The 23908-nt window shown below is 35.6% G+C and overlaps 1 protein-coding gene across 11 annotated transcripts in view; it reads right to left on the bottom strand.

Annotated features, from left to right (window-relative positions):
- Positions 1-23908, bottom strand: part of AAGAB (alpha and gamma adaptin binding protein) — an 84767-nt gene that overhangs the window by 59884 nt on the left and 975 nt on the right. For all 11 annotated transcript variants that reach the window (XR_011170270.1, XR_011170271.1, XR_011170268.1 and 8 more), the window contains exons 2-4: positions 4338-4528; positions 4100-4196; positions 3634-3723 (exon numbers count right to left, since the gene is read on the bottom strand). Coding sequence is in view for 6 of the 11 variants with exons in the window: in XM_069098238.1 (XP_068954339.1) it covers positions 3634-3723; positions 4100-4196; positions 4338-4528 (378 nt within the window). In the remaining 5 variants the exon portion in view is untranslated. The remainder of the gene's footprint in view (positions 1-3633; positions 3724-4099; positions 4197-4337; positions 4529-23908) is intronic.

The raw sequence follows: 23908 nt of genomic DNA, 5'->3' as shown, positions 1-23908 counted from the left end.
TGTGATTAAAGTCCCATATTAAAAAAGAGAAGACAGAAAGGAAGATCTCTAATGGCATGGCATGCCATAGGGCTCAGTTACTGGCCCATCATTTTTTACCAAAGCCTCAAATGAAGATAGGCTTATTGAATTTACATATGACACAAACCAATCCTTTAGAAGAATTCAAAAATATCTTAAAAGTCTGTAAACAATGGGCCCAAACCAAGAAGACGAAATGTAACAGCGATCAATGTAAAAACCTGTATTTAGATTGGAAAAGAAGTAGCTGCTTAAGGATAGGCCAGGGGAGGCCTAGTTTGATAGTAGTTCATGTGGGAAAAAAAGAAGTTTTAGTGGACCACAAGCTCAATGGAAGCCAACAGAAATGCTACTGCTAAAAAACTAATAAAATCTGATACTGAATCAATATATTATTCAGTTTAAAGTAGATGATAAGCCCACTGTACTCACTGATAGGCTGACCACATCTGAGATACTACATTTTGTACCAGCACACCATACATTAAAAAACAGAACACATCCGTTATGGTCAGGTAGCTGGAAAAAATGTTTTAAGGAACCTGCTATAATTAGCCTTGGGGAAGAAAAAATTAGGGTTAGAGCAGGGTGGTGGGCAGAATATTATGAAAGTTTTCAAAGAGCTGATGAGCTGTCATTTGGAATAGAAAAAACAGAAAAAAAGATTTTTTTTTTCTGTTCCAGAGACAAAAATCAAGACCATCAGGAAGAAGCTAAATGCAACTAAGGAAGAACTTTAACAGGGAGCTGTTTAACAATGGAATGGCCTACCTCACAAAGTTAAAAGCATTCAAATGAAGCCTTGATGGTTACCTTTTGGGAATGCTGTATAAAGAACTCCTATATTAGAAAGGAGGATGGACTAAATGACTTCTGAGATCCCTCCTAATGTTTATTTCTATGAAGAAATTGGTCAGTGTTTGAAAACTGTAAAGAGCTGGAAAAGAATAAGGGAGAACTATCTTTCTGAGAAAAAAAATGACAATATATCTAGGTACCATGTGACTAGGAACAGGCAATAATGGAAAGTGATGGGGGAGGGGGAGGGGGTTATGGGCGGTGCCATGGTTGTTTTGAATGAATATGTATAAGTTTGATGGGGTGATCTCCATATAAGGCCATGGGGGTGATCACCATATGAGGCCATAAATGTAAAACTGCGATGTGATTGGCTCGGATTCGCTATATATTTTCTTGTGTGAGAGGGCGCTCGCTCTCTCTCTCTCTCTCTCTCTCTCTCTCTCCCCGCCATGTAACTGTTGAAGAATAAACCACCCCGCTTCACTCCTCCGCCTTCTGTCTGGTGTTTTTTCCCCATGAGGGGCCGGTGACGACCGAAGACCCGGGATGGGTAAGTGAGAGGGCCGTGGGGCTAGTCGTCTAGATCTGTTGTGAGGGCAAACGCCCGCAACAGGAAAGTTCAAAAAGATCTTTTCCTGAAAAAGGGGTATTTAGGGCATCTCAAAAAATATAATTTATGTCTCTTCAACGTAGCTGTGAAATCCATCAAATTCTAGTATTCAAGAAGTAGAAGGTCCAAAGGAGAGTAGCAAAAAATGGCTACATTGACCATGCTAAGAAGTTTATACAGGTCTGATAACATCCCCAATTGACACACTGAAAACATTACCAGTATTAATAAGCACTTTCAGACCTAGTGAATACACTAGGGAACCAATATACCAGATTAGTAAAACAAAAATAGTAAAAATCAGAAACATAAAGCCACAGTGGTTTAAAAGCTAAGAGCTTGTTTGCACTATTAGGCAGTAGATTATTATAGTCATAAGAGACAAGTTATTTCAGCAAGCTGTTGAAACTTTGAGGCTGTTTTATACTTCTTTCTGTGTTTTGAACAAGACGGGAAGGTAGACAACACAACAACTTATAACAACCCCTCTAAAAAGCCCCAGTATCCTGACTGGTCATTAGCCTCGATACTATTGCTTAGTAGAAATGCAACCTTAGGAACACAATTAAACCAACCCATCGAAGTCATCTTGTTAAAGAAGCTCTTCTCTTTAGGTTAATGTTACTAAAACTAAATAGCTTTCTAAACACAATAGCTACCATTTAATACCTTGTCATTTCAGTTGTAGACGTGATGGATGAAATCAGAAAGTTAGGGTTTGATATTAATTTTAAGGTGACTGGGAGCTCAGAACTTTAGGCAGAAACAGGGTATGGTATAAATGAATTGAAATTTAAAAAAGAAAATATTTTAAAATAAGGAAAGACAACTGTTGAGTCTTGAGGTACTGTGATAATAAAATTCTAACAGAAGAAACATTCACATTTTAATAACAGAACACATGTTCAGGGAGGCTTTAAAAAGAACAAAGTAGGTATCATTTTGTCTGTTAATCTCTATCTTCAATATTTTTTTCAGAATTTGAGAAAAATAGCCTAGATCTTTCATTTCAATTTTGTACTTCTATCATCTGATAATATCTTCCTTCTAAAGGAGGGAATTTTGTAAAACATCATAAAACAAACTGGGCTAGAGAGGGATTCTAGAAACACCTATTTTTATATGAACTTCCTAGAGAACAATCATGAAGTTTGTATGATCTCCTACATATTCCTCAGTCTGCTATTCAAAACTCTCTATAACTTAGCCCCAGCTTGCCTTTCCAATCTCATTTCTCACTACTCTAAAAGACCAGCTATTCCAGCCAGACAGGTTTCTTCCCTGTCCCCTCCTCACCAGAACCATTTCTGTTCTTTCACCTTTGTTCCCACTGCTCTTATCTATAATCCCATCCTCCCCCTGGCTCCAATTGAAAACCACCTTTCTTAAAGTCCAGTTCATCTTCTGACTCCACTGTGAAGCCTTATTAGACCCCTCCACAAAGAGCACCTCCTGCCCTGATCTCCTCCGTGCTTGTCTGGATTCCATACTGTTCACCTGGCAGTAAGCACATGCTACCCTAGTATCCCAACTAAACTCATTGGCACCTCTTCCTATCCCCAGCAACTAGTACAGTATTTTACATGCATTAGGAACCCAAGAAATGTTTTTGGATGATAATGAAAATATAGATTCTAAAATCTGATGATACTGTAGTATGTGAGATACTCCTTTGGATACTAGGAAGGGCCAATTTCCTACACTGTCCAAAACCTATATGCCTCTGCATCTGTGGTTTGTACTATAACCTTCTTTAACCAGAGCTACTACCTCAGATAAACCATACTAAGTCTGCTCAGCTCCAAAGATCCAAAAGAACAAATAAGTATGTAGGACAACCCTAGGGTCACTTTAGGAATTCAGTCCTTAGCTGTTACAGATTTGAGATGAGGGAACAAAAAAACCTCAGCTCAACAAAACCCATTATGAAGAGAGGCTTCAGCATTATTTTTAAAAAGGGTAAGAAAGAGTCCACTCTATGAATTCAGCCTAAACAAGAGAAGTTTTTGAAAAAATGAAAATTATTGACAGTCAGGTAAATGAATTATTATTATGAGTCATTCAAACAGACTAAAAATGAAGAAAGCCTTCTTATTTTCATTGTGACTCTTGCCATGTGACAGAATGTATTTACATTCTCTCATGCCTCTAGCTTGGATTGTTGTTTTCTACTGAAGCAGATGAACATTATAACCACCTACCATCTTCCTCAGGTAATTCTTCTGGACTAAGTTCTACCAACTCAAAGCCATGTTGGATGCACCATTCTTGAGCTTTTGGTCGGTTTACGCCTAAAAAAAGCAGTAAAAATAGTATGTGTGTGAAGATAAAACACTAAATGCCACCAAAGTATATTTTATGCTTCTCTAATCTTCCGCCTTAATGACAAATTCTAAAATGGGGAAATCATATGTATATACCTATATCTATAGATACATGCAGACATATATCTATCTACATATGTACAAATGAAACTAAAGATTTCTGAATGAAAAAATTTTTAAAAGGTTCACTTTCAAATACTTTATACTTTTCCAAAAAGTCTTTGGCTAGCTAAAAACTGTCAGAAATATAAAGCCTTCAACACACAATACAGCATTTTAATTTAAAGAAATGCTCATACTCTGCAAACCAAGAAATTTGGTATACTTTTTTTTAGCATCTCACCATTGTCAGACACTCTGTCACAAACCAAGATCATCACCTCTGGTAGCCATGCTTCTGCCAATGGAAGCCATGATGAAACACTGTCAAGACCAGATTTCTTAGGGAAAATATCAAAAAGCACACATTAAAATATGGTTTGTACCAAACCTGATCCCATCCCATCCCCACTAAAAAAATAAAGAATACCAACTAAGCAAACAAGGCCTCTTATAGGGACCATGAAAATACAAGTTCTTACTTGTGTGCTGTCAAAGTAAACAATGAAAGCCTGGACAGCCTCTGCAATTTCAGCTGTGACGAGGAATCTATTTGGCACCACACACAGATTGATGTCTGCAGAATAGTATTTGTTATCAATAGTCCAGGGATAAAATCTCACACCATTGTTGGCAGGCGTATCTGCAGCAAGATCTTCTGTTCCAAGAATATCTGAAAAAGAAAAAAATTATTTAAAAGTTAATATGTAGATTGCAAAACCAATACAAATCATCACATTTAAATATTATAATTTACAAACTCAATGTATGTGGGATTAACTAAACTGATACTTTGGACGGGCCTTTTGTACATAAATTCAAAGGCACTTAGACCTTAATGTATGTAACCAAGTATATCCTTAGAATCTAAAATGGGAAAGGGCATTAAAGATCATCATGTCTAAATGAGGATATTACACCTGAGGAAAGTGAGACCAGAGAGAAATGCAGGGGCTGGTTCAAGTTCACACAGTGAATAAAAAGCAATATCAGGACATAAAATCAGGTTCCAAGGAACCAGTGCTCTTTCCCCTATACTGTGAAAAAATGAGTAATAATGGTGAGATGTTATTTAACTTAGTGACTTTTTCACCAACAAGTATTTACAGATCCAACAATAATGATGAACAGACTAGACAGTGATAGAAGGAGAAGTCTTACAAACAGCCATCTGTTCATTCAACAGGGAGAACAGTGATTTATGCCAGGTGAACACAAAAGAAAGAACACTAATTTCATTCATTTTACTATCTGGGAACTTGAAGGAAGGAGGACTGTAACAATTCTGGTGAGCTTGTAAATATTTTGACCTAATTTGCAAACTGCAGTAAACACAGGGTTAAATAGTGAATTTCTACTAAAATAGGTGATCTAGCCACATTCCTTTGGCTAACTACATATATACATATTTTTTTCCCTAATTAAGTATTAGATGCTATGTCATTTAGATTTATGTACATTCATAAGGTTTTTCTGAAAACACATTTTTATTAAATTTTTTTTATTTCACAAAGATACTTTAAATAAAATTTTAAATGTGCAATTTCTGGCACGGTATAGCTCTAAGATGGAATGAACATTTTCTAATATAACTAAATCCTCTTTCATAAATACAGAGGTGAGGAGGAAATAACTTTTATTGTGTTGCCCTTAGGGCAAGGAACCAAGTCTTAACACATACAGTGATATAAGTGATGAGCTTAAATAAATACAGGTGTGAGTAATGAATGCACAGAAACAGTATTTTACCACTAGCTGAATCATTAAAAAAAATTAGTTATAAGACACTAATTTTTAAAAATTATTACTTCTGGGGGTGGCTAGGTGGCACAGTGAGAAAAGTGCCAGCCCTGGAGTCAGGAGGACCAGAGTTCCATTCTGGCCTCAGACACTTAACACCCACACACAAAAAAAACTAGCCATGTAACCTTGGGCTAAAGTTACTTAACCCCAATGGCCCTCAAAAAGGCAAAATAAAATAAAAATAAAAATAAAATTACTTCTTACCTATACTGAGTTATGAAAAACTCTAAAAAGACAAAGCTTTCTTCACACTCACAATTTATATAGAATCAGGACTTAAATTTTAAATTCTAGAAATAAGAATATGCATTTAAGAAAACCCCTAACATTTTGGTTCCTTATCATAGTGTGAAAGGATTTGGGGAGAATGAGGAAGAGATGTTGACAATACACTCCAGAAGGGGGCAAAGAATAAATCAAAGATACATACATATTCTTTCATTTGCTACATCGTTATGCTGATCCATTCCACTACCATATAGCCCTGCCCTCAAAAACAAGAACCTTCTGAAAGGACAAAAATTAGATACTAAAAATAAATTCTATGAAATTATCACTAGCATATTCGTTTACCATTTTTTTTATTTCTAACATCACTACTCTCTTTATTTTTGTTACTTAAAAGTATCATTCTCTTATTCTCAATCTGCACATATGTTGTATCCTCTCTTCTATTTACTAGTAAGAATGTGATTTTAGGCTATGCTAAAATTTCACACAAGTCAAATCTGGGGGGGCAGTATTGGGAGTGGGAGGCATTAGGGTGAGGGGGTAGGGCTGTGGAGAATGGTTTAGGGAAGTGGCATATTCTACATTCAGATTAATACTACACTGCCTTTATTATAAGGAAACATCACCTCGCTCATGAAAAAATCTCCTAAACTGTCAGTATATCATAGAAAATTACAACCTTTTCTTCTGAAACAATTCTATTTTAAATTTTACTCCCTCTTCTGCTTTTACTCTTGGTTAAAGCCCTAGCATTTTCAAAGCCCTACTTTTTAAAATGAGTTTTTCTCCAAATCCATGGCTATGATTCCTATTACTATTAACAAAAGGCTTTTGTGTGCATTGAAAAGGCAGAATTTGGCCTTGCATGTTTAAGAAATGATCTGCTCCTTCTGCTTAATCTTTACCTGAAGTCATAATCTTTTATTTGGTGTCAATCATTTCCACAGCAACCAGCTGTAATGTCCCTCATGGTGGATTATGACAAGTTCAGGTGGTATATAAACAGTAGGAATAGATGAGTTACTAAAATCAAAGGTTCTGCTTTCATGTAAATGTCTCAGAGAAAAAAATCCCTAGATCAAAGTCTATATTACACTCAATGCTAATTTTCCAAATCTCAAGCAGCTGGCATAGCAATTTGTGGTTGTTTTTCTTAGAGATAACTATTACACCACTGATACATACTTCATGGTATATACATATAGAAAGCAAATTGTCCCAGGTTGGGTTAAAAAAAAACTTTTTTTTTTTTTAAAGACTCACCCAAATGCAATCAATTTTCATCTGTGGGTAAATTTTTTCAATAACCAGCTAATTTACTTGTCTGGCAAAACCACCTTTCTTCTCAGCACTTAAGGAAACCAGAAATTCTCAATTTCTTGAGTTGGTACTTGATATGCATTAAATCAATTTCTATCAGTTTGTCCACATCACTTAGTAATTAGAACTGATGTAATCACTTTGTTCAATTTGATATATTATTGCTCATTTTGATATATTAGTTTAATATATTTTTGGTCTGGAACTGTGATGGCACCACTACAGAGAATTCTCAATGTAGAAACTATCTCTACCAATCCAGATTTGCAACTTGTTTTTAATTTAGTCTTGGAAAACTGATTGGAGGCCTTAGAAATTAAGTGACAACTTCTGGTGGTCATGTAGCAAGTATGTGTCAGAAGCTAAACTTGAATTCGGGTCTTCCTAACTCCATTCACTAAAATAAGCTGTTTCTTGTACAATTTATTCTTGACTACTAATTTAAGAATGGTCTGTTTTACTGATGACTTTTGGAGCACAGGTTGATAGATCCATTTTTTAAACATAGGAGCTATAGAAATCTCATGTTGATTTGATAGACAGATAGAAAGACAGATTCTCTATAGAGGTCTATCTATACTTGTAAACACATTCAGACAATGGTAAGGATAACAAGTTGGGAGAAGGGAATCACAAAATATAGTTGTTTCTATTACATTGTACTGCCTAAAACATGCTGAAAGCTTAATTTACTACTCAGGTTTTAGCTCAATATTTTCTTTCTAATAGAAACTTATAACAGTGAAGCTGCATATGGATTTTATGATCACATCTGTGCCATATTAGGACTATGGATAGAATAGTGAGAAGCATCTTATTTTACTTCTTTTTGCCTCCAAATATCAAGTATGGTTTAATTTAGCAAACATAAATGTCTACATTAAGAACAGTTTTCTTTCCTCAGTCAACTCTGCTAACTGGTTCTGGGTATTTTTTTTCACCACTACCACAAAACCCTCTTATCCAATTAAAGTCACTCAAACATCCAGAAACAATCATGCAGGCTCAGAATCGGAAAACCACAGCATCACAAATGCTATGGCTAGAAGAGACCCTCAGAGATCTGTCAGTCCACCTTCCTCATTTTTCAGATTATGAAACTATAGAAAATAGTTTTAGTGACTGCTCTAAGGTCACACAGTTAATTAGTACAAAATGAGGGTTAGAATCCCAGTTTCCAGGAAGTGGAGTCAAGATGGCGGAGTAGAAGCAGGACCTCCACTGGCCTCCAGCTTCTACCTTCCCCAATCCATGTAAAAGAGGACTCTAAACAAACTTCTGAGCTGCATAACCCACAAAATGACACAAAGAAGCTAAACTCCCACTGAGGACAGCCACCGGCAGTAATCTGCCAGCACAGTGCTATGGGAGTCAAGCCCAGCCCCACACCTAGGCTTTAGCCCCAGGGCGGGCCTGACCAGCCGCCAGCCAGAGGAACTCCAGATCAGCAGCAGCTGTGGCCATTTCCAGATTTATCAACAAATAGATGCAAAGGACAAAGTGAGAGGTTAGTGCATTCTGGACTTTGGGACCAGTAAGAGGGAGTGCGTGGCTTTTGCCCCCCGGGGCGAGAAGCCGCTGAGAGGCTGGCACAACAAACCAGCGCCACATGGCAGCTTCAGCTCCTGGCCTGCTGAGTGTAGGGGGACCAAGCACCAGTCTGACGGGTAATCGCTCTTGCTTTAACCTGCTTGGATCTGGATTGCAGTCTAGGGTGGAGGTCCTGGGGTGTATGTCCAGCTTGCCAGAGCATGTGGAGGCCTCAGAGAGGGCACCCATCTAATACCTCCGGCAGCTGAGAAAACCCCAGCGTTTGGGACAAAAAATCCCCTGTCTGGTGGCACAGTCCTACTGTGGCAAAAAGCCCAGGGGTCAAGTGACTGAGGGGCGACATGACCAAGCAAAGGAAACAAAGCAGACAGAAGATTCCAACATTAGACTCCTATTTTGGGGACAAAAAGGAGCAAAGCATGGAACAGGAGGAAGACAGTGAAGTCAGAACTCCTGCACCAAAAGCTTTCAAGGAAAAAGCTGGTTGCAGGCCATAGAGGACCTTAAAAAGCAGATAAGAGAAATGGAGGAAAAATTGGGAAGAGAAATGAGAACAATGCAAGAAAATTACGAAATGAGTGTCAACAGCCTGACTGAGGAAAATAATACCTTAAAAAGTAGACTAACTCAAATGGCAAAAGAGGCTCAAAAAGGCAATGAGGAGAAAAATGCCTTAAAAAGCCAAATTTGCTAGATGGAAAACGAATCTCAAAAGCTCAATGAGGAGAATCATGGCTTCAGAATTAGACTGGAGCAAATAGAAGCTAATGATTTTATGAGAAATCAAGATGCTGTTAAACAGATCCAAACAAATGAAAGAATAGAAGGCAAGGTGAAATATCTCATGGGAAAAACCACTGACCTAGAAAATGGATCCAGGAGAGAGAATTTAAAAATTACTGGACTACCTGAAAGCCATGATCAAAGTAAGAACCTAGAAATCATCCTCCAGGAAGTTCTCAAAGAAAACTGCCCTGATGTTTTAGAACCAGAGGGCAAAATAGAGGTTGAAAGAATCCATCAATCACCTCCTGAAAAAGATCCCAAAAAGAAAACTCCTAGGAATATCATAGCCAGGTTCTAGAATTCCCAGATTAAGGAGAGAATATTACAAGCAGCCAGGAAGAAACAATTTGAATATTGTGGAAACACAATCAGGATAACCCAGGATCTGGCAGCTTCTACACTGAGGGATCAAAGGGCTTAGAATATGATATTCCGGAGGTCAAAGGAGCTGGGATTAAAACCAAGAATCACCTACCCAGCAAAACTGAGTATCATGTTTCAGGGGAAAATATGGTCATTCAGTGGAATAGACGACTTTCAAGCATTCTTGCTGGAAAAAAAAAAAAACCAGAGTTGAATAGAAAATTTGACATTCAGATACAAGAAGCAAGAGAAGCATGAGAAGAACTCCAAGTCTTACATTGGTTGAAGTTGACAGAATTCAGGAATAAGAGAATTTGTCCCGTTCATCTCTGATTAAAAAGCAATGTGGCACAGCAGATTGAGGACAAGCCTGGGAGTCAGGAAGGCCTGGATTCCAGTTCTACCACTAACACATATTGGCTATGTGGCTCTGGGAAAGTTACTTTATCTCTTAACTTCACAGGGAGCTCCACAAGACTTTAACTTATTAATAACTTGTAATTGCATTGTTGAAGGATGTCCACACACCAAGATTCCCTACAGGGATATAATAAAAAGCATAGAACAAAAAATGAAATTAAGGAGAAAGTAATGAAGGATATTTTAGAATCTTCACTGCTACAGTAAGAGAGTATTCAGGTTTGCTCTAGTATATTTTGTGCATTAAATCACAAATCAAATAAATACTTAAAAAAAAAAAAAAGAAAGAATCCCAGTTTCCAACTGTCCTTTAAGTGAGAAAGGACCACACCCTTCAAAACTGAACAAAATTTTAATAAAAAGTAACCACTAAGGTTAATCCAAAAGTAAGCCATGCTCTTCATGGAATTCTATGCACATCAAAATAGCAACCAGGGATCAACACACCAGGACATGTGGAACCTGCAGGTCAAATTACCAATCAGGGATCAGTCTTCCAAATTATACCTGTGGGTTTCTAGTGTTTACCTGTTCAAAATGAGTCATGTGTTTCTTAGGATTTTGACTAGACTTGCTAGAAAAACATGCCCTGTTCTCACTTTTGTCCTACCCTAAATTAAATTTTTAATGGTTAACCCAGATGTATACAACTACAACTGGGGACATTTCCATGACCCTAAGCTACTGCAGCACCTTTTCCATAGTAGTACATCATTTCATCTCTCTTTGCTCAGCAGCCAACTGGTGGAGCCATACATATATACATGTACATGAATATTATAATGTATGTATATATGCATAGACATATACACATCTCTATATACATCTGTACATACACACGTGTGTATGTACATATATATTTTTTAATGGACAAACATTGGGTTAATGCCGGTTGTCATAATTAACTTGATCAATCTTACTGAAAATGTTAGTCTAACATATGAAATTGTACGCAGCACTGCTAATAAAAAAAGGAATTATTATTCTGTCTTTAGTAGAAAATATAAAACTTTTCCAAGTTATGATCAAACAAAAATTATTTAGCCATATGTCATTCTCTAATCCAGTCCTATAAGACCTACTCTATGTGTCAAGCCCTATGCCAGGCAAAGGGAACATAAGAGACAAAGTAAAAAACCAGCCCCTGTCCCCAAGAGCTAACCTTTTTGCTCTTATTAGGGCTACAAGCTTCTTTCCTTTCAACTCCAATTTACTGTCTTACTTCCTGTTGACCCCAGGAAGACCCCAAATCCAGAAGACTAGAAAAGAAGATTAAATTAAGAACTGTATTCTAGTACATCATTTCAGCTTACTCTCTAAAAAAATCTTTTTTTTTTAAAGTTTTGATCTTATGTCTTTATATCACCTTCATTTCTGAAAATATCCCTCCCAACTTCTCTACCCTGCCAAAATCATCCCTTGTTGACAAAGAATAAAAACCGTAAGGAGGAAAAAAAGTAGTTCCCCAAAATTAAGCAATACATCATCAAAGTCTCCTGGTATATTCAATGCTATAGAACTAGAGTTCCCCACTTAAGCAAAAAAGGTAGGGAGATACATTTTTCACCTCTTCTCTAGGGCCAAGCTTCATCATCATAATTATACAGTGTTCAGTTTCATTTTTTTTTTTAAAGAAAAGTCTTTTAAACAAAAATACTTACTTGCTCCCACCACCCCTACACTTCTAACTGTTCACAGGCAAAGTAAATAATCTAAGTCAAGCAGGCATTTAAATGAAAAAGAAAAGTCTTTGTCTTAGAACAGTCTAAGACAGTGTGAAATTACAATAAATTCACAGAACAGATATATATGTAAAGTACTGCAGGAAGAGAGAAATGAACAGAAGTAAAAAGACATCGTTTTTTAGTCCAGGATCTCTAAGGTCATGCTAGTTTATGACTTGGGTAAATGACAACTCTCTGGATTGCAATTTTCTCATCTGTAAAATGACAGGGTTAGAGGAGATGATCTCCAAGGTTCATCTAGATAAAAAATCCCATGATCTGATATCTATTTTTACCCTCTTCCCTCAAGGAGAAAAAAGTGGCAAATCCCAAATTAAATGTAAGTGACCCAGGAAAAGCTGTTATTTCGGTTCACACCTCTGGCTCTTCCTTGATTCTTCCCTCTCCTAAAATTTATAAAGTCTATCAGCAGCCAAGTATTGTTGATTTTACCTCCATAACATTTCTCCCATCAATCCTCTCCACTTACAGAGTCACTACTACTATAACTTGCCTTTTGAGAGTCACAGTTGTTCAAAACAGAACTCACCTTTCCCTCTAAACCCTCGCTTCTTCCTAACTTCTCTATACTTGTGGAAAGCACCACTATCCTTCCAGTCACCTAGGTTCACAACCTAGTATCACACCTGGCTCCTTACTCTCTCTAGATTTCTGAAAACTACACACTATCTCTCATTAGACTGTGAACTTGTCAAAAGCAGGAACTGTTTTTGCCTTTCTTCATATTCCCAGAGCATGGCACAATGCCTGGTACACAGTAAGTACCTAGATGCTTACTAACTTGGAATTCCTACCTTCCTTCAAGGCTCAGCTCACTTTCTATCTTCACTCACCCTAGGAAATCTTTCCTGATCCTCTCAATTGTTAGCGTACCCTGACTCCTAAAATTCCTTTGCATTTTCTGAGCTGTACATACATCATGCTTCCCAGACTAGGTTAAGCTCCTTAAGGGCAGGAATTGTTTGGAGTTTTTGTTTTTACATCCCCAGAATAGCACGATGTCTTATATAGAGTACAAATTTAATCACTGTTTTTTTTAATCTTACTAAAGTGACCATAGCTAAAAGTTAAATGTATTTTTAACACTGAGTAATGACTGCTATCTCTCACCACAACTTAAGATGGACTCAATGAAGAAGGTAATTATACCTAAAGGAGGGTTAAAGTTGAAAGGGTCCTCAAAACTTAGCTAGTTCAATCCTTTTACCTAATGCATGAATTATCAAATGCAGAGCTACTGCATTTATAAGAAGTTATATTATTTCAAAACATAATGTTTTTGATGTATAAAAAGGTAGAGCAGAGAAAGAAAGGAGAGAGAAGCACTGAAGCAGTCCCAAAGATGACACCTTCTTGTCCTGCCCGATGTCCAAATACTTTTCTTGGATTAGGGAAAGGAGAAAACAAGCAAGAAAATGACAAGCACCAGAATCTGAGATTAGTTAAGAGGAAAAGAAAAGAGAAAACAGGCAGAGAAAAATAGAGATTTAGGATAAAGGCTGTACAATGTTGAAATCCTTTATAAACTGACAACTCTCTTTAGTATATAGAGAGAGGCCTTTAAAAATAATAATGGACCCATATTATTGCAGGCAAAGTCTTAACTTCATAATTACAATTTCATGAGCACATCACTTGGGAGCATCTTGCCTTTCTAATACTCTGCAGCAGTTGTTAACTAACAGACTATTCCCAGTGGGCTCAGAATAGATCATATTGCTGGCAAGGTAAAGAGACTTTATAGGACTTAAATTTAAAAGCCCAAACCATCTTGATGCAATGTTATGCTTGGGACTTTACACAGACAAATGTCAGGCAATTCAAAGCTGTGATTCCCAAAGTAAATATAATCTATTCCCCTGGTACATATGTATGTAGTATGCTGTTTCTCTCTGTATGATAAATCAATCAATGAGGCAGTATTACAGTTGTTCAGGGGAAAATAACTGAATTTCCTGACACTGGAACTCCTCAAAGATCAGCCATAACACTGCATTAACAATGAGAGTGAAATTTTGGTTTTGTTTACAGCATTTAATTACCCTTTCTTCCTTCCCTGGTCACACTTCGAATTCAGATTTTTACATACCCTTGGGCTTGCTGTGCCATAGTGGAAACTTTAAAAAACCAAAGCACAAGAAACCCAATCAAGTGTTTCTCTGCTTGCATTCTCTCAATGGCCATCTGGAGTAAGGCTCAGCTGGTTAGTCTTAAAAAGTGATATACATAATTTTTCAAATGCAGTGAGAGGTGTTTTACATCACCTCACTATCAATTCACAGCTTTATTTCTAGAAACACATCTAAGAATTAGCCACTTAAAAACCTGAAGTAAAAATGCATCAACCTATGGAAGACAAGTGTTTACAATTATATTAGAGGCTTTGATCCTTTGATGACTGGAGGCCAGATAACATGATGAAAAAATAAGTGTAATTTCATAACCTGAAGCTAATTTTTACAAAGAAATCATCACCTAAATAAGAGTTTATAAGGAATTTCTTCTCGACCCTGATAAAAATTTAAGTAACAAATGTTACACACATTCTGAAGCAAGGCAATCATGTTTAAGATGCGTTTTTCAACAATTCAGTGAGGCACAGTGGTTTGGAATACCTGGGTCTTGTTCCAGTCTCTTATACTTACTAGTTGTGTGACCTTGGGCAAATCACTTAACCTCAAAAGTATGCTCCCCAGGAAACTCTTATGACATGTCTCCTTTTAATCGGCCAACTCAAGTCAACAAGCAAAGATAGGTTATGGTCAGGTTGATGAAAGGAGCTTCTATAACAGATTTCCACACACTGATTGAAAGAACCTATAAAATACTTATGGTACAAACTGAAATATGAACATTATGTCCAGTATTCTCTCTACACTATTAATTTTCTTAAGCATCTTTGTGCAAGGAAGGTATCCTGAGCTAAGTACCAGGATTTATTCTGGTGGGTAAGAATGGGGGGTCCCTGATCTGTGATTTTATCATTATGAGTATAGGGAACTCCCTGGTCTGAGAACTTCATGACTTGATGCAGACTGCAACTCTATAAATTGCAGGATGCAATGTAATTTATAGCCTTAAAAAGTTGCCTAGGTCACTTACATAGCTAAATAACTTGTCCATGGTCATGTAGTGTATTGTAGGTAGAATCTGAACTCAGATCTTCTAATTGGGAGACCAGTCCTCTATCCAGTACACAATGCTTTTCAAGTATTAGACAAAAAATTGCAACAGTTTTTGGCCTTCAAGGAGAGTAAATCTTTCGACATTTCTTAAATTGTAAGCTTTTTGAGAGTAGGTACTATCTTTTGCCTCTTTTTGAGTCTCTAGAGCTTAATACAGTGCTGGGCACACAATAGACACTTAATGTTTACTGTTGATTCTGGGGGAGGAAGAAATGCAATATGTACACAGATATGTAAATGAGATAATTTGATGAAGGTGAGAATCTACCGAGAGAGAGAGAAAGAGGGAAGGCTTCAGGAAGAAGATTGCAACTGAGCTAAACCCAGAAAAAAGATAAGCTCCTCTCTAGGCTTAATTTACTGGAGACTGCTGTGAAATTAATATGAGTCAGCATCCAGTGGAAGCCCTGATTGCTGATAAAATTACAGGGCTATGAGGGGTCCTATATTCATGGAATTTTAGGAGCAGATCATCTATTTAGCCCAGAGATGTCGAATTCCTGCAGGCTGCAGAGTTGAGTTTGAAAAACACAAATTAACATTACCTAAATTTGTACTAAATGTTGCACTAAATTTTCATTTTGTTAAACACTTCGCAATTACATTTTAACTCGAGTCTGACACCTCTGAACTTGCCTAGCCTGATCACTTTACTAGTAAGATGAGATGACTCGCCCCAGGCACACTGACTGGGGTCCAATTTATAGCCAAACCCGACCAGAACTCAAGGTTTCTTACTTCTTGTCCAGCACCCTGGATTCACCAGCTTTTCTCTATTAAGAATTTTATAACTCTTCCTGGGGTACAGATGGCAATGGCAACTCCCTTCTATCAGTACGACAGTGTAAACTTTTTTTGCTATAAAAGGTTTAAATTTTCCTACTCTAGAACCCACTGATTTTGATCCAAATCTACTTTTTCTTACTCTGTGTGGAACAGGTCCTCCAGTTTTAAGTACAAAATTAACTCCAAAATACAAAGTTAACTCCAAAATAAATTATTTACAAGTAGATCATAAACAACATAAAGCCTGAAAAAAGCTTCATAACTTTCAGTGTGTGTTCACTGGCTACAAAACAAATTCAACCACTCATCGACATTGTATTATTCTTGCTAGAAAAGTTTTGTGTAGCATTTAAACTTCTCTTCAAACAATTGCACACTGAATTTCATTGCCTGAGTGCCATTATTTGTTGAGGAATTATACAGAGGAAGAAGGTAACAAGTTGCCAAAACCATAATGACATATTTTCTAAAAGTTTTTGCCATTTGCTACACAAATACAAGCTAAATAACTGTACAAAAATAAACTTCCACATCCAGACAAATTTGTACTCATCCAAGATATAACATTCTCCCTCACAAATGGTTCCACCTAATATAGGACCTAATATAGGACAATAATATCCCCCCCCCAAAATAAAAGGTAGCTGATTTCAAATATAAATGCCTTACTTTTATACTAAAAAAAAAAAAAAAACCATTTCACATAAAATATAAGCTCTATTTGCTGTAGGGAACCTCATTTCTCTTTAAAAAGAAAAAGTATGTTGATCAATAAGCATTTATGTTCACTGGACTGGGTACTAGGGATACAGAGACAAAAATGAATGATATTCATAATCACAGGTTACAGATATGTAGCAGAAAGTGAACTTAAAGGTCAACTTCTCCAACTCTTCATTTTATGAATAAGGAAACTGAGGTCAATGAGGGTAAGTCCCTTGTGTAAAGTCAAAGAGATAGTGCCAGGGCAGGGATAGGAAGCCTGGTGCTCTGGCTCCCACATTCTTCCCACTGTACCATGATTCTTTCCCATTTCTTTCAAAGCCTGTCAAAGCATTCAGTAAAAGCTCTCCTACAACACTGGCAGTGTCAATACTAACATTTTGGGAAGCCCATTTTATCTCTGAGAAGGCTAATTATGAACTTAAAACTCATTTCCTCTCCTTTCTTTACTTTTAGAAGGCTAATGGCTCAACATCCCAATAGTTCAGACCATCAACTAAGGAACTTCATGACCACAACTTTTGCAAACCACTTAGGGCTTCTCATGCTGCTCAATTCTTTTATCTCCTGGAGGAAATAAACATCTTAATCAAAGGCAGGAGTAGTACCACAATAAAGTAAGATACTTTATTTAGGAAAAAAAAAAAGTATTTCTGTATTCCCAAGGCAAACAAAAAGGAAAACTGGGAATCCCATGAACAGCAGCAAGGACATAAAGTTGGGAAATCCAGAAACTTCTTCCTTGGTCTGTTGCTAAGTGACCTTGGCTAAAACCACATTCTGGATTACAAAATTTTTCCACCTATAAAATGAAAATGTCTCCCTGGTTAAAATGTTTTTTAAAAATCTTTTACAGGTAGAGATATTTCCTAACTTATAAATGTTCAGTTTATAGGCTGATGGACCAGCCTATGCTACTCTGGGTAAGATTAACATAAAGCAAGAACTTTGTTTCTGATAGAGAAAAAATTTTATTCATAAGAACAATGTTATTAATGATGATTACATTTCCAGGCTAGCTCACAAAAATCTATTTAACCTATTGAATATTTAATAATCCAACATATAGCCATATAATCCTAAAATATGAGGAACCTAATCACAATTCTTGTTTCTACAGGATATGCTTTCTGGGTTCTAAATAAGCAAATTACCAACTACAAAACACAACTCATATATGAATTATGGAAAAGTAAATTAAGTGTAATTGAGATACGAGGACTGATACTTTTCTGTTCATCTTTAAGCATGACAAAGAAGTAATAAAAGCCAAAAATCTTGAAATGCCTATGGTCAGTCTCTCTGTCTCTCTCTCTCCCTCCTCCCCCCATACACACATATATATATTTATATGTATACACTAATCTAACAAACTGTGAACAGATTTATGACCTCTCAAAACTGACAGGATCTTAATTCTCTTTTATTTAATATTCCTTTATGCTATATATCACAATGTATATATTTTTTCTTCTATAAAGGAATAAAAACATCAGACTTGGACAATAAGAATTGCTTTAGAAACGTTGCCTCTATCTTAAATTTACACAGTTGTAAAAATAAAAATGCAGATGTTGTCAAAGACTAGTAGTTAATAGAATGATGTTCTATTAAACACGAGTATTCTGGGTAGAGAACTTTTATTTTTTCTGTTCAATATTTACAAAAGCCTAAACTACCCAGAAAAAGGAAATTTAGGCATTTTAAAGATAGGAGTCTTAAAAGTTGTCTTTTTTGAGCTGATCTCTCTAGAATCCTCTAATGTGGTTCCTTACACCACAATCAAGAATTTATATAGTTCTAATCTCTAAGGAGTTTAACATGCTTCACATGTATTATCTCACCAATTCTCAAAGCATCCCACTGAGGCAGGAAGGGATATGGTTTATTACCCCTATTTTACAGATGTACAGTGGTTATAGTTGCTAGACTGGTGCAATATATTTAAAAAATCAAAAAAAAGATTCTCTAGAGATCATCTTCAAGTGGGATTCTTCAGAGTGTATAAGACACTGAAAGGCAGGAAAGCTTGATTTTAATCTTAGTGCCACCATAACCAGCTACATAACCTCACACAAATAACTTAACCTATCTGCATCTTTCTTTATTCATCTGTAAAATGGCAGGATTGGACTGGATAATGGCTAATATCACTTCCACTGAGAAAAACCTTCAATTTCACAATAATTCTTCACTTATTCAAGAAACCAAAGAAACAAAAAGATTATAAAATTCTAAAAAAGCAAAGAAGATTGGCTGGCACCTTTAAAACAGCATATCCTGCAAAGCCAAGTCCAAGCATTATATCTGGTCATTTGTGAAAAAGAAGAATTTGAGTCATTCTTCCAAAAGAACCCAGAAGTATGCAGTGCATTCAACATGAAAACTGACCAAATAGGAGAAACAGTTTCAGAGAGAAATGAAAGACTGAGAAGGGAAATATTTGTTTTCACATGGCTGAGGCTAGACAAGACCAAGTCTATATTTGCAATTTGATTTTTCCTAAAAACAAACAAAAACCTCACTGGCTGACAGACACTGAAAATGCAAATAATATAAGTAGTAAAAGATATAATGAGGAAAATCAGGAGGCTAGGAGGAAGAAGTGCATTAACATTTCAGAGGGAAAAAAATGTCATTTCTCAGTAAATCATTAGGGGGTAGGATACTATGGAGGGATGATTCTCCAATAAGGAAGGAAAGAGTTATGTAGGGACCCAGGTAAAAACTGTTTAAGACTCAAAAGGGGAAGTAATTAGAAGAAAAAGTAGTAGTTGAGTCTCCAACAGAAAGGAAAGACTTTGGCAACACTAAGATGTGCTCCAAGACAGACAGAAGACGGTGAGAAAATGATTAAGAGAGAAGAAAGGGGAAGGAGATGCAACTCTTTAGGAGATTAACTTCTCTGACATGAGGCAGTTCTAACTCCTTACTACATAGGAGGATACTGATAGGGCTACAGGCACAGCTCAGAAAAGGTTGATTAAGAGGAAGTCATGGGTTCAGAGGGGATGGTATAACATCAAAATGAGCAAGAAAAGAGAAAAAAAGGCAAGTAACAGGAGTAGGCCCTGGAATGGGGTGATGGAGCATTTCTTACTGCATCCTTCTGCCTCCAATAAGACTGAAGAATGAAGGGTATGGAAGTAGAACATTTCTGAGAAACATACATTACAAACTAATGTAACTGAAATAGAGATGAAATGTTGGAGCAGGAAAAATCAGGCAACATAATTTGTTTATGGCATTCTCAATTCCTTTCTCTGAGATGATTGTTTAAAACTTCATTTCTTGTTTTGGTAAAAGAAAGTAAAAAAAAAACACAAAAAAGAAAACAAAAATAAATCAAGGAAACTGGATCTGGGCAGGGGGCTAAAGAGAAAAGGTCAGAATCAGATAAGTATAAGCAGAAACAAATCACAAAGATTAAAAGCTGACTTAAAAGAGGGAGAAAATTTACATAAAAATATTTAATGGAAGAAAACCTGAATTTAACTGCTATAACTTTAAATGTAAATAAATTAAATTCCCCCAAATAAAAAGAATGGAGAAATGAATTTAAAACCCCAACAATATACTATGAAAAACACATTTAAAATGTTCAGATATATGCAAAATAAAAATGAGATCAGAACAAAAACTATTATGCTTCAGATGACTCAAAAAAAGCAGATGCAATCGTGTGTGACTTCAGATAAGAAAAGAACAAAAAAATTATCATGTCAGAAGAGATAAGAAAATGACATAATCCTAAAAGGCCACAAAAACAATGAAAAAAATAATATTATTAAATATATGTGTACCTAAGTCGCACAGTGCTTAAGTTCCTTAAAAAAAAAAAGCTGTTAATTTCAAAATAGCATTAACAATAAAATAAGGGTAAAAGATATTAACACTCCTTTCTCAAAATAGGAACAATTCAACAGAAAGATGAAAAGGAAAATATAAAGCTGAAGAAATTGATGGAAAAAATTAGACTTAACTAACATATGGCCACTTCTGAATGGGAATATTAAAGAATGCAAATATTTATCAGCATCCTCTTCCAAAAGGGATCATGTACCAGGGAACAAAAGAATCATAAATATAAGTTAAAAGACAGAAAAAATAAACATTCTTTAAAAATTATAATACAACATAATTGAAACAGAAACACAATATTTGACATACTGAATGAGTCAATAAAAGAAATTATAGATACAATAAATATTTAAGTTAAAGACAATAGGAACATAAAGTAACAAACCAAAACTCATGGGATGCAGCTAAAGTAGTCCTGAGAGAAAAATTTAGAGTTGTGAAAATTTATATTAACAAAAATGAAAAAGAAAGGATCAATGAACACAGCATGCACTTAAGAAAACTAGAAAATCAATAAGATGACAAACCAAAAGAATTATAAAAGAAATCCTGAAAAATTACATGAGAAATAAACCTAAAAAAATCAAAGGACCACAGAAATGATGACACCAAAAGTTGTCTTTTTTTTTAAAGAGTAAGAAAAAAATCATGAAATCAGTACATAATCTGATCAAAAAATGGGGGGGGGGGGGGGGTGGGAATGACATTACAAAAACAAAAAGTTAAAAAAGTAAATTCAAAACAAATTTAAAGTAAAGGAAGAGAATTATCAGAAACTACTATGAGCAATTACATGGCAACACAAAAGGAAATGAGTGCATAGCTAAATACATATATGTATGTATGTGTACACATATACATACATTTTATATATGTGTGTATATTTATATACACCAAGGAACAAAATGAGATTTTAAACAACCCAGTGTAAAAAAAAAAAAGCATGTTATAAACAAATTGCTAAAGGGGAAGATTAGACAACTTTATAAGTGGATTCTATCAAGTATTTAACATGCCTATGCTACAAAAATTATTCTCACAATTAAAGACAGGCAATAAGTGACCAAACTCCATTCATAAGAAAAACTATGATCTTGATACACAAATCAAGGGAGACAAAGCAGAGGAAGAATTATAGCCCAGATTTCACTACTGAATAATAATGCAAAATAAAATCTTCTCCAAAAGATGACAGAAATATATCCAGAATAAAATTCACTACAAACAAATCAGAGTCATATCAGAGTAGTAAAAATGACTTTATAGGAAAACAATTAGTATAATTAATCATTTAAAAAGACAAGCGACAAGAACCACTTATTTCAATAGGTGCAGAAAAGACCTTTGACAAAATACAGTATTTATTTTATATATATAAAAAAAGCTTAATGAATATAGATATGGATGGGATGACCCTTCTTTTATGTAATTAAAAGCATATATCTAAACTAAGAACCTTCATTATTTGCAATGGAGAAACATTAGAAGTTTTCATTGTAGAAAGAGGGGTAAAGCAAGGATGATCCCTTTTCCCACTACCATGTGTCATAGGCCTAGAAATGCTAGCTATAATAAAAAGATAACAGAAAAAGATTGAAGCTATAAATATCAGGAAATAAAAGGCAAAGTTATCTCTATTTGCAGATGACAAGATGATATACCAAGAAAACCCCAGAGATTCAGCAAAGAAGCTACAAAGGTTAATTGCTTATGTAAATTTGCTGGTTACAAAACAAATTCACAAAAATCATTAGCATTTCTATACTAGCCAGCTAGCTAGCATTTAACTGTGCTTTAAGCACATTAAACCATACCACCTAACTATCTATTTTACTATATTAGCAAAAGTCAGGATTAAATAATAAGGAAAAAAATCCCATGAAATATTTTAAGTATCTAGAAATTAACCTACACCTACACACATACACATTACTTATGTAAATGCAACTACAACATATTCTTTGTACAAATAAATGCAAATGACTTAAAATGGAAAAATTCATGAACCTGTGTCAATACAAAATATTAAAAAAAAAAAGGGGGGGTGGCTAGGTGAATACAGCACCACCCTGGAGTCAGGAGGACCTGAGTTCAAATGTGGCCTCAGACACTTAACACCAAACTAGCCATGTGACCTTGGGCAAGTCACTTAACCCCAACTGCCCTGCCTTCCCCCCTCCAAAAAGCAAAAAAAAGAATACTATTACTAAAATTTATTTCCATATTTAGTGCTAGACAAATTACCTAGACAAAATAATAACAAAATTTAGTTGTATGTTCTCTTTTTGTGTTTAATGATTTCAACTAATTAAGTTTTATGTCTTTTGACAAGTATTTTAAATACAAAGTATATTATTTTGGATTAACCTCTAAATTGAGTGTTTTGTCTTGTGTGAATAAAGCCACAGGACTCTGTGCCTTTCAGCTAGTGGTTTGGTTTCTTTGTTGCAAAGCATTCTAATATTTCAATTATTTTATTGTAGAAATGTTTCTTTTAAAAGTTAAGCTTTAAATAAGATTTTAGTGAAATAAGCTCTGCTTTTATTCATCCATTTTCTCATTTTTTTCCCTTGAGAATCTAGATCTTTTTTTTGTTCTTCCAACTAAATTTCATTCAATGTTGATCTGCTATATACATGTTCTCATTTCTGAGCTTGTCTTTTCCTCTTTAAAATGAGGAAGTTGATTCTTACCAACTCTAAAATTCAATGATCCTACAAAGAGTTGACCATTGACATTCAGGGAACATGTCTGCTTATAGCTTATTGAGAATGTATGGTGTAAAATATTGGTCTAAGTCTAATTTCTGTCAAATTGTCTGGGATTTCCCATAAGTTGTCTAAAAGGAAGTCCTTCCCTTAGTTAAGTCATCCAAATCTGTGCAAACGATTTTGATTTGCTCCTGCACTATTTCTGATTATCTAGTCTGATCCACTAAACTATTTTTGTTTTTACTCAGAACCAAATAGCTTTGTTTTATTATGTAGTTTGAGTTATTGAGGGCTGCAGTGAACTGGCTGGTAGGAGGCAAATAGATCAGCTGTGTGACCTTGGACAAATCACAATCTCCCTAGTTTTATGTGGTGCAGCACAGGGGTGCTCCAGGAGTACAAGACCTAGATTCTCAATGGAGACCCAGGAGTAAGGAAGACCTGAATTTGAATTGAATCAATCTGATGGCACTTTCTAGCTGTGTAACCCTGGACAGGTCACCTCACCTCAGTTTCCTCATCTATAAAATGGGATGACAATAGTACCAGGGTTATTGTGAGCATCAAA

Source organism: Petaurus breviceps, unplaced genomic scaffold, assembly GCF_028583685.1.
Source record: "Petaurus breviceps papuanus isolate PSGF00001 unplaced genomic scaffold, PetGlider_PUasm1.0 37, whole genome shotgun sequence".
Taxonomy (NCBI): domain Eukaryota; kingdom Metazoa; phylum Chordata; class Mammalia; order Diprotodontia; family Petauridae; genus Petaurus; species Petaurus breviceps.
Note: the sequence above shows the minus strand (reverse complement) of the source record. Positions and strands in the feature narration are given on the sequence as shown.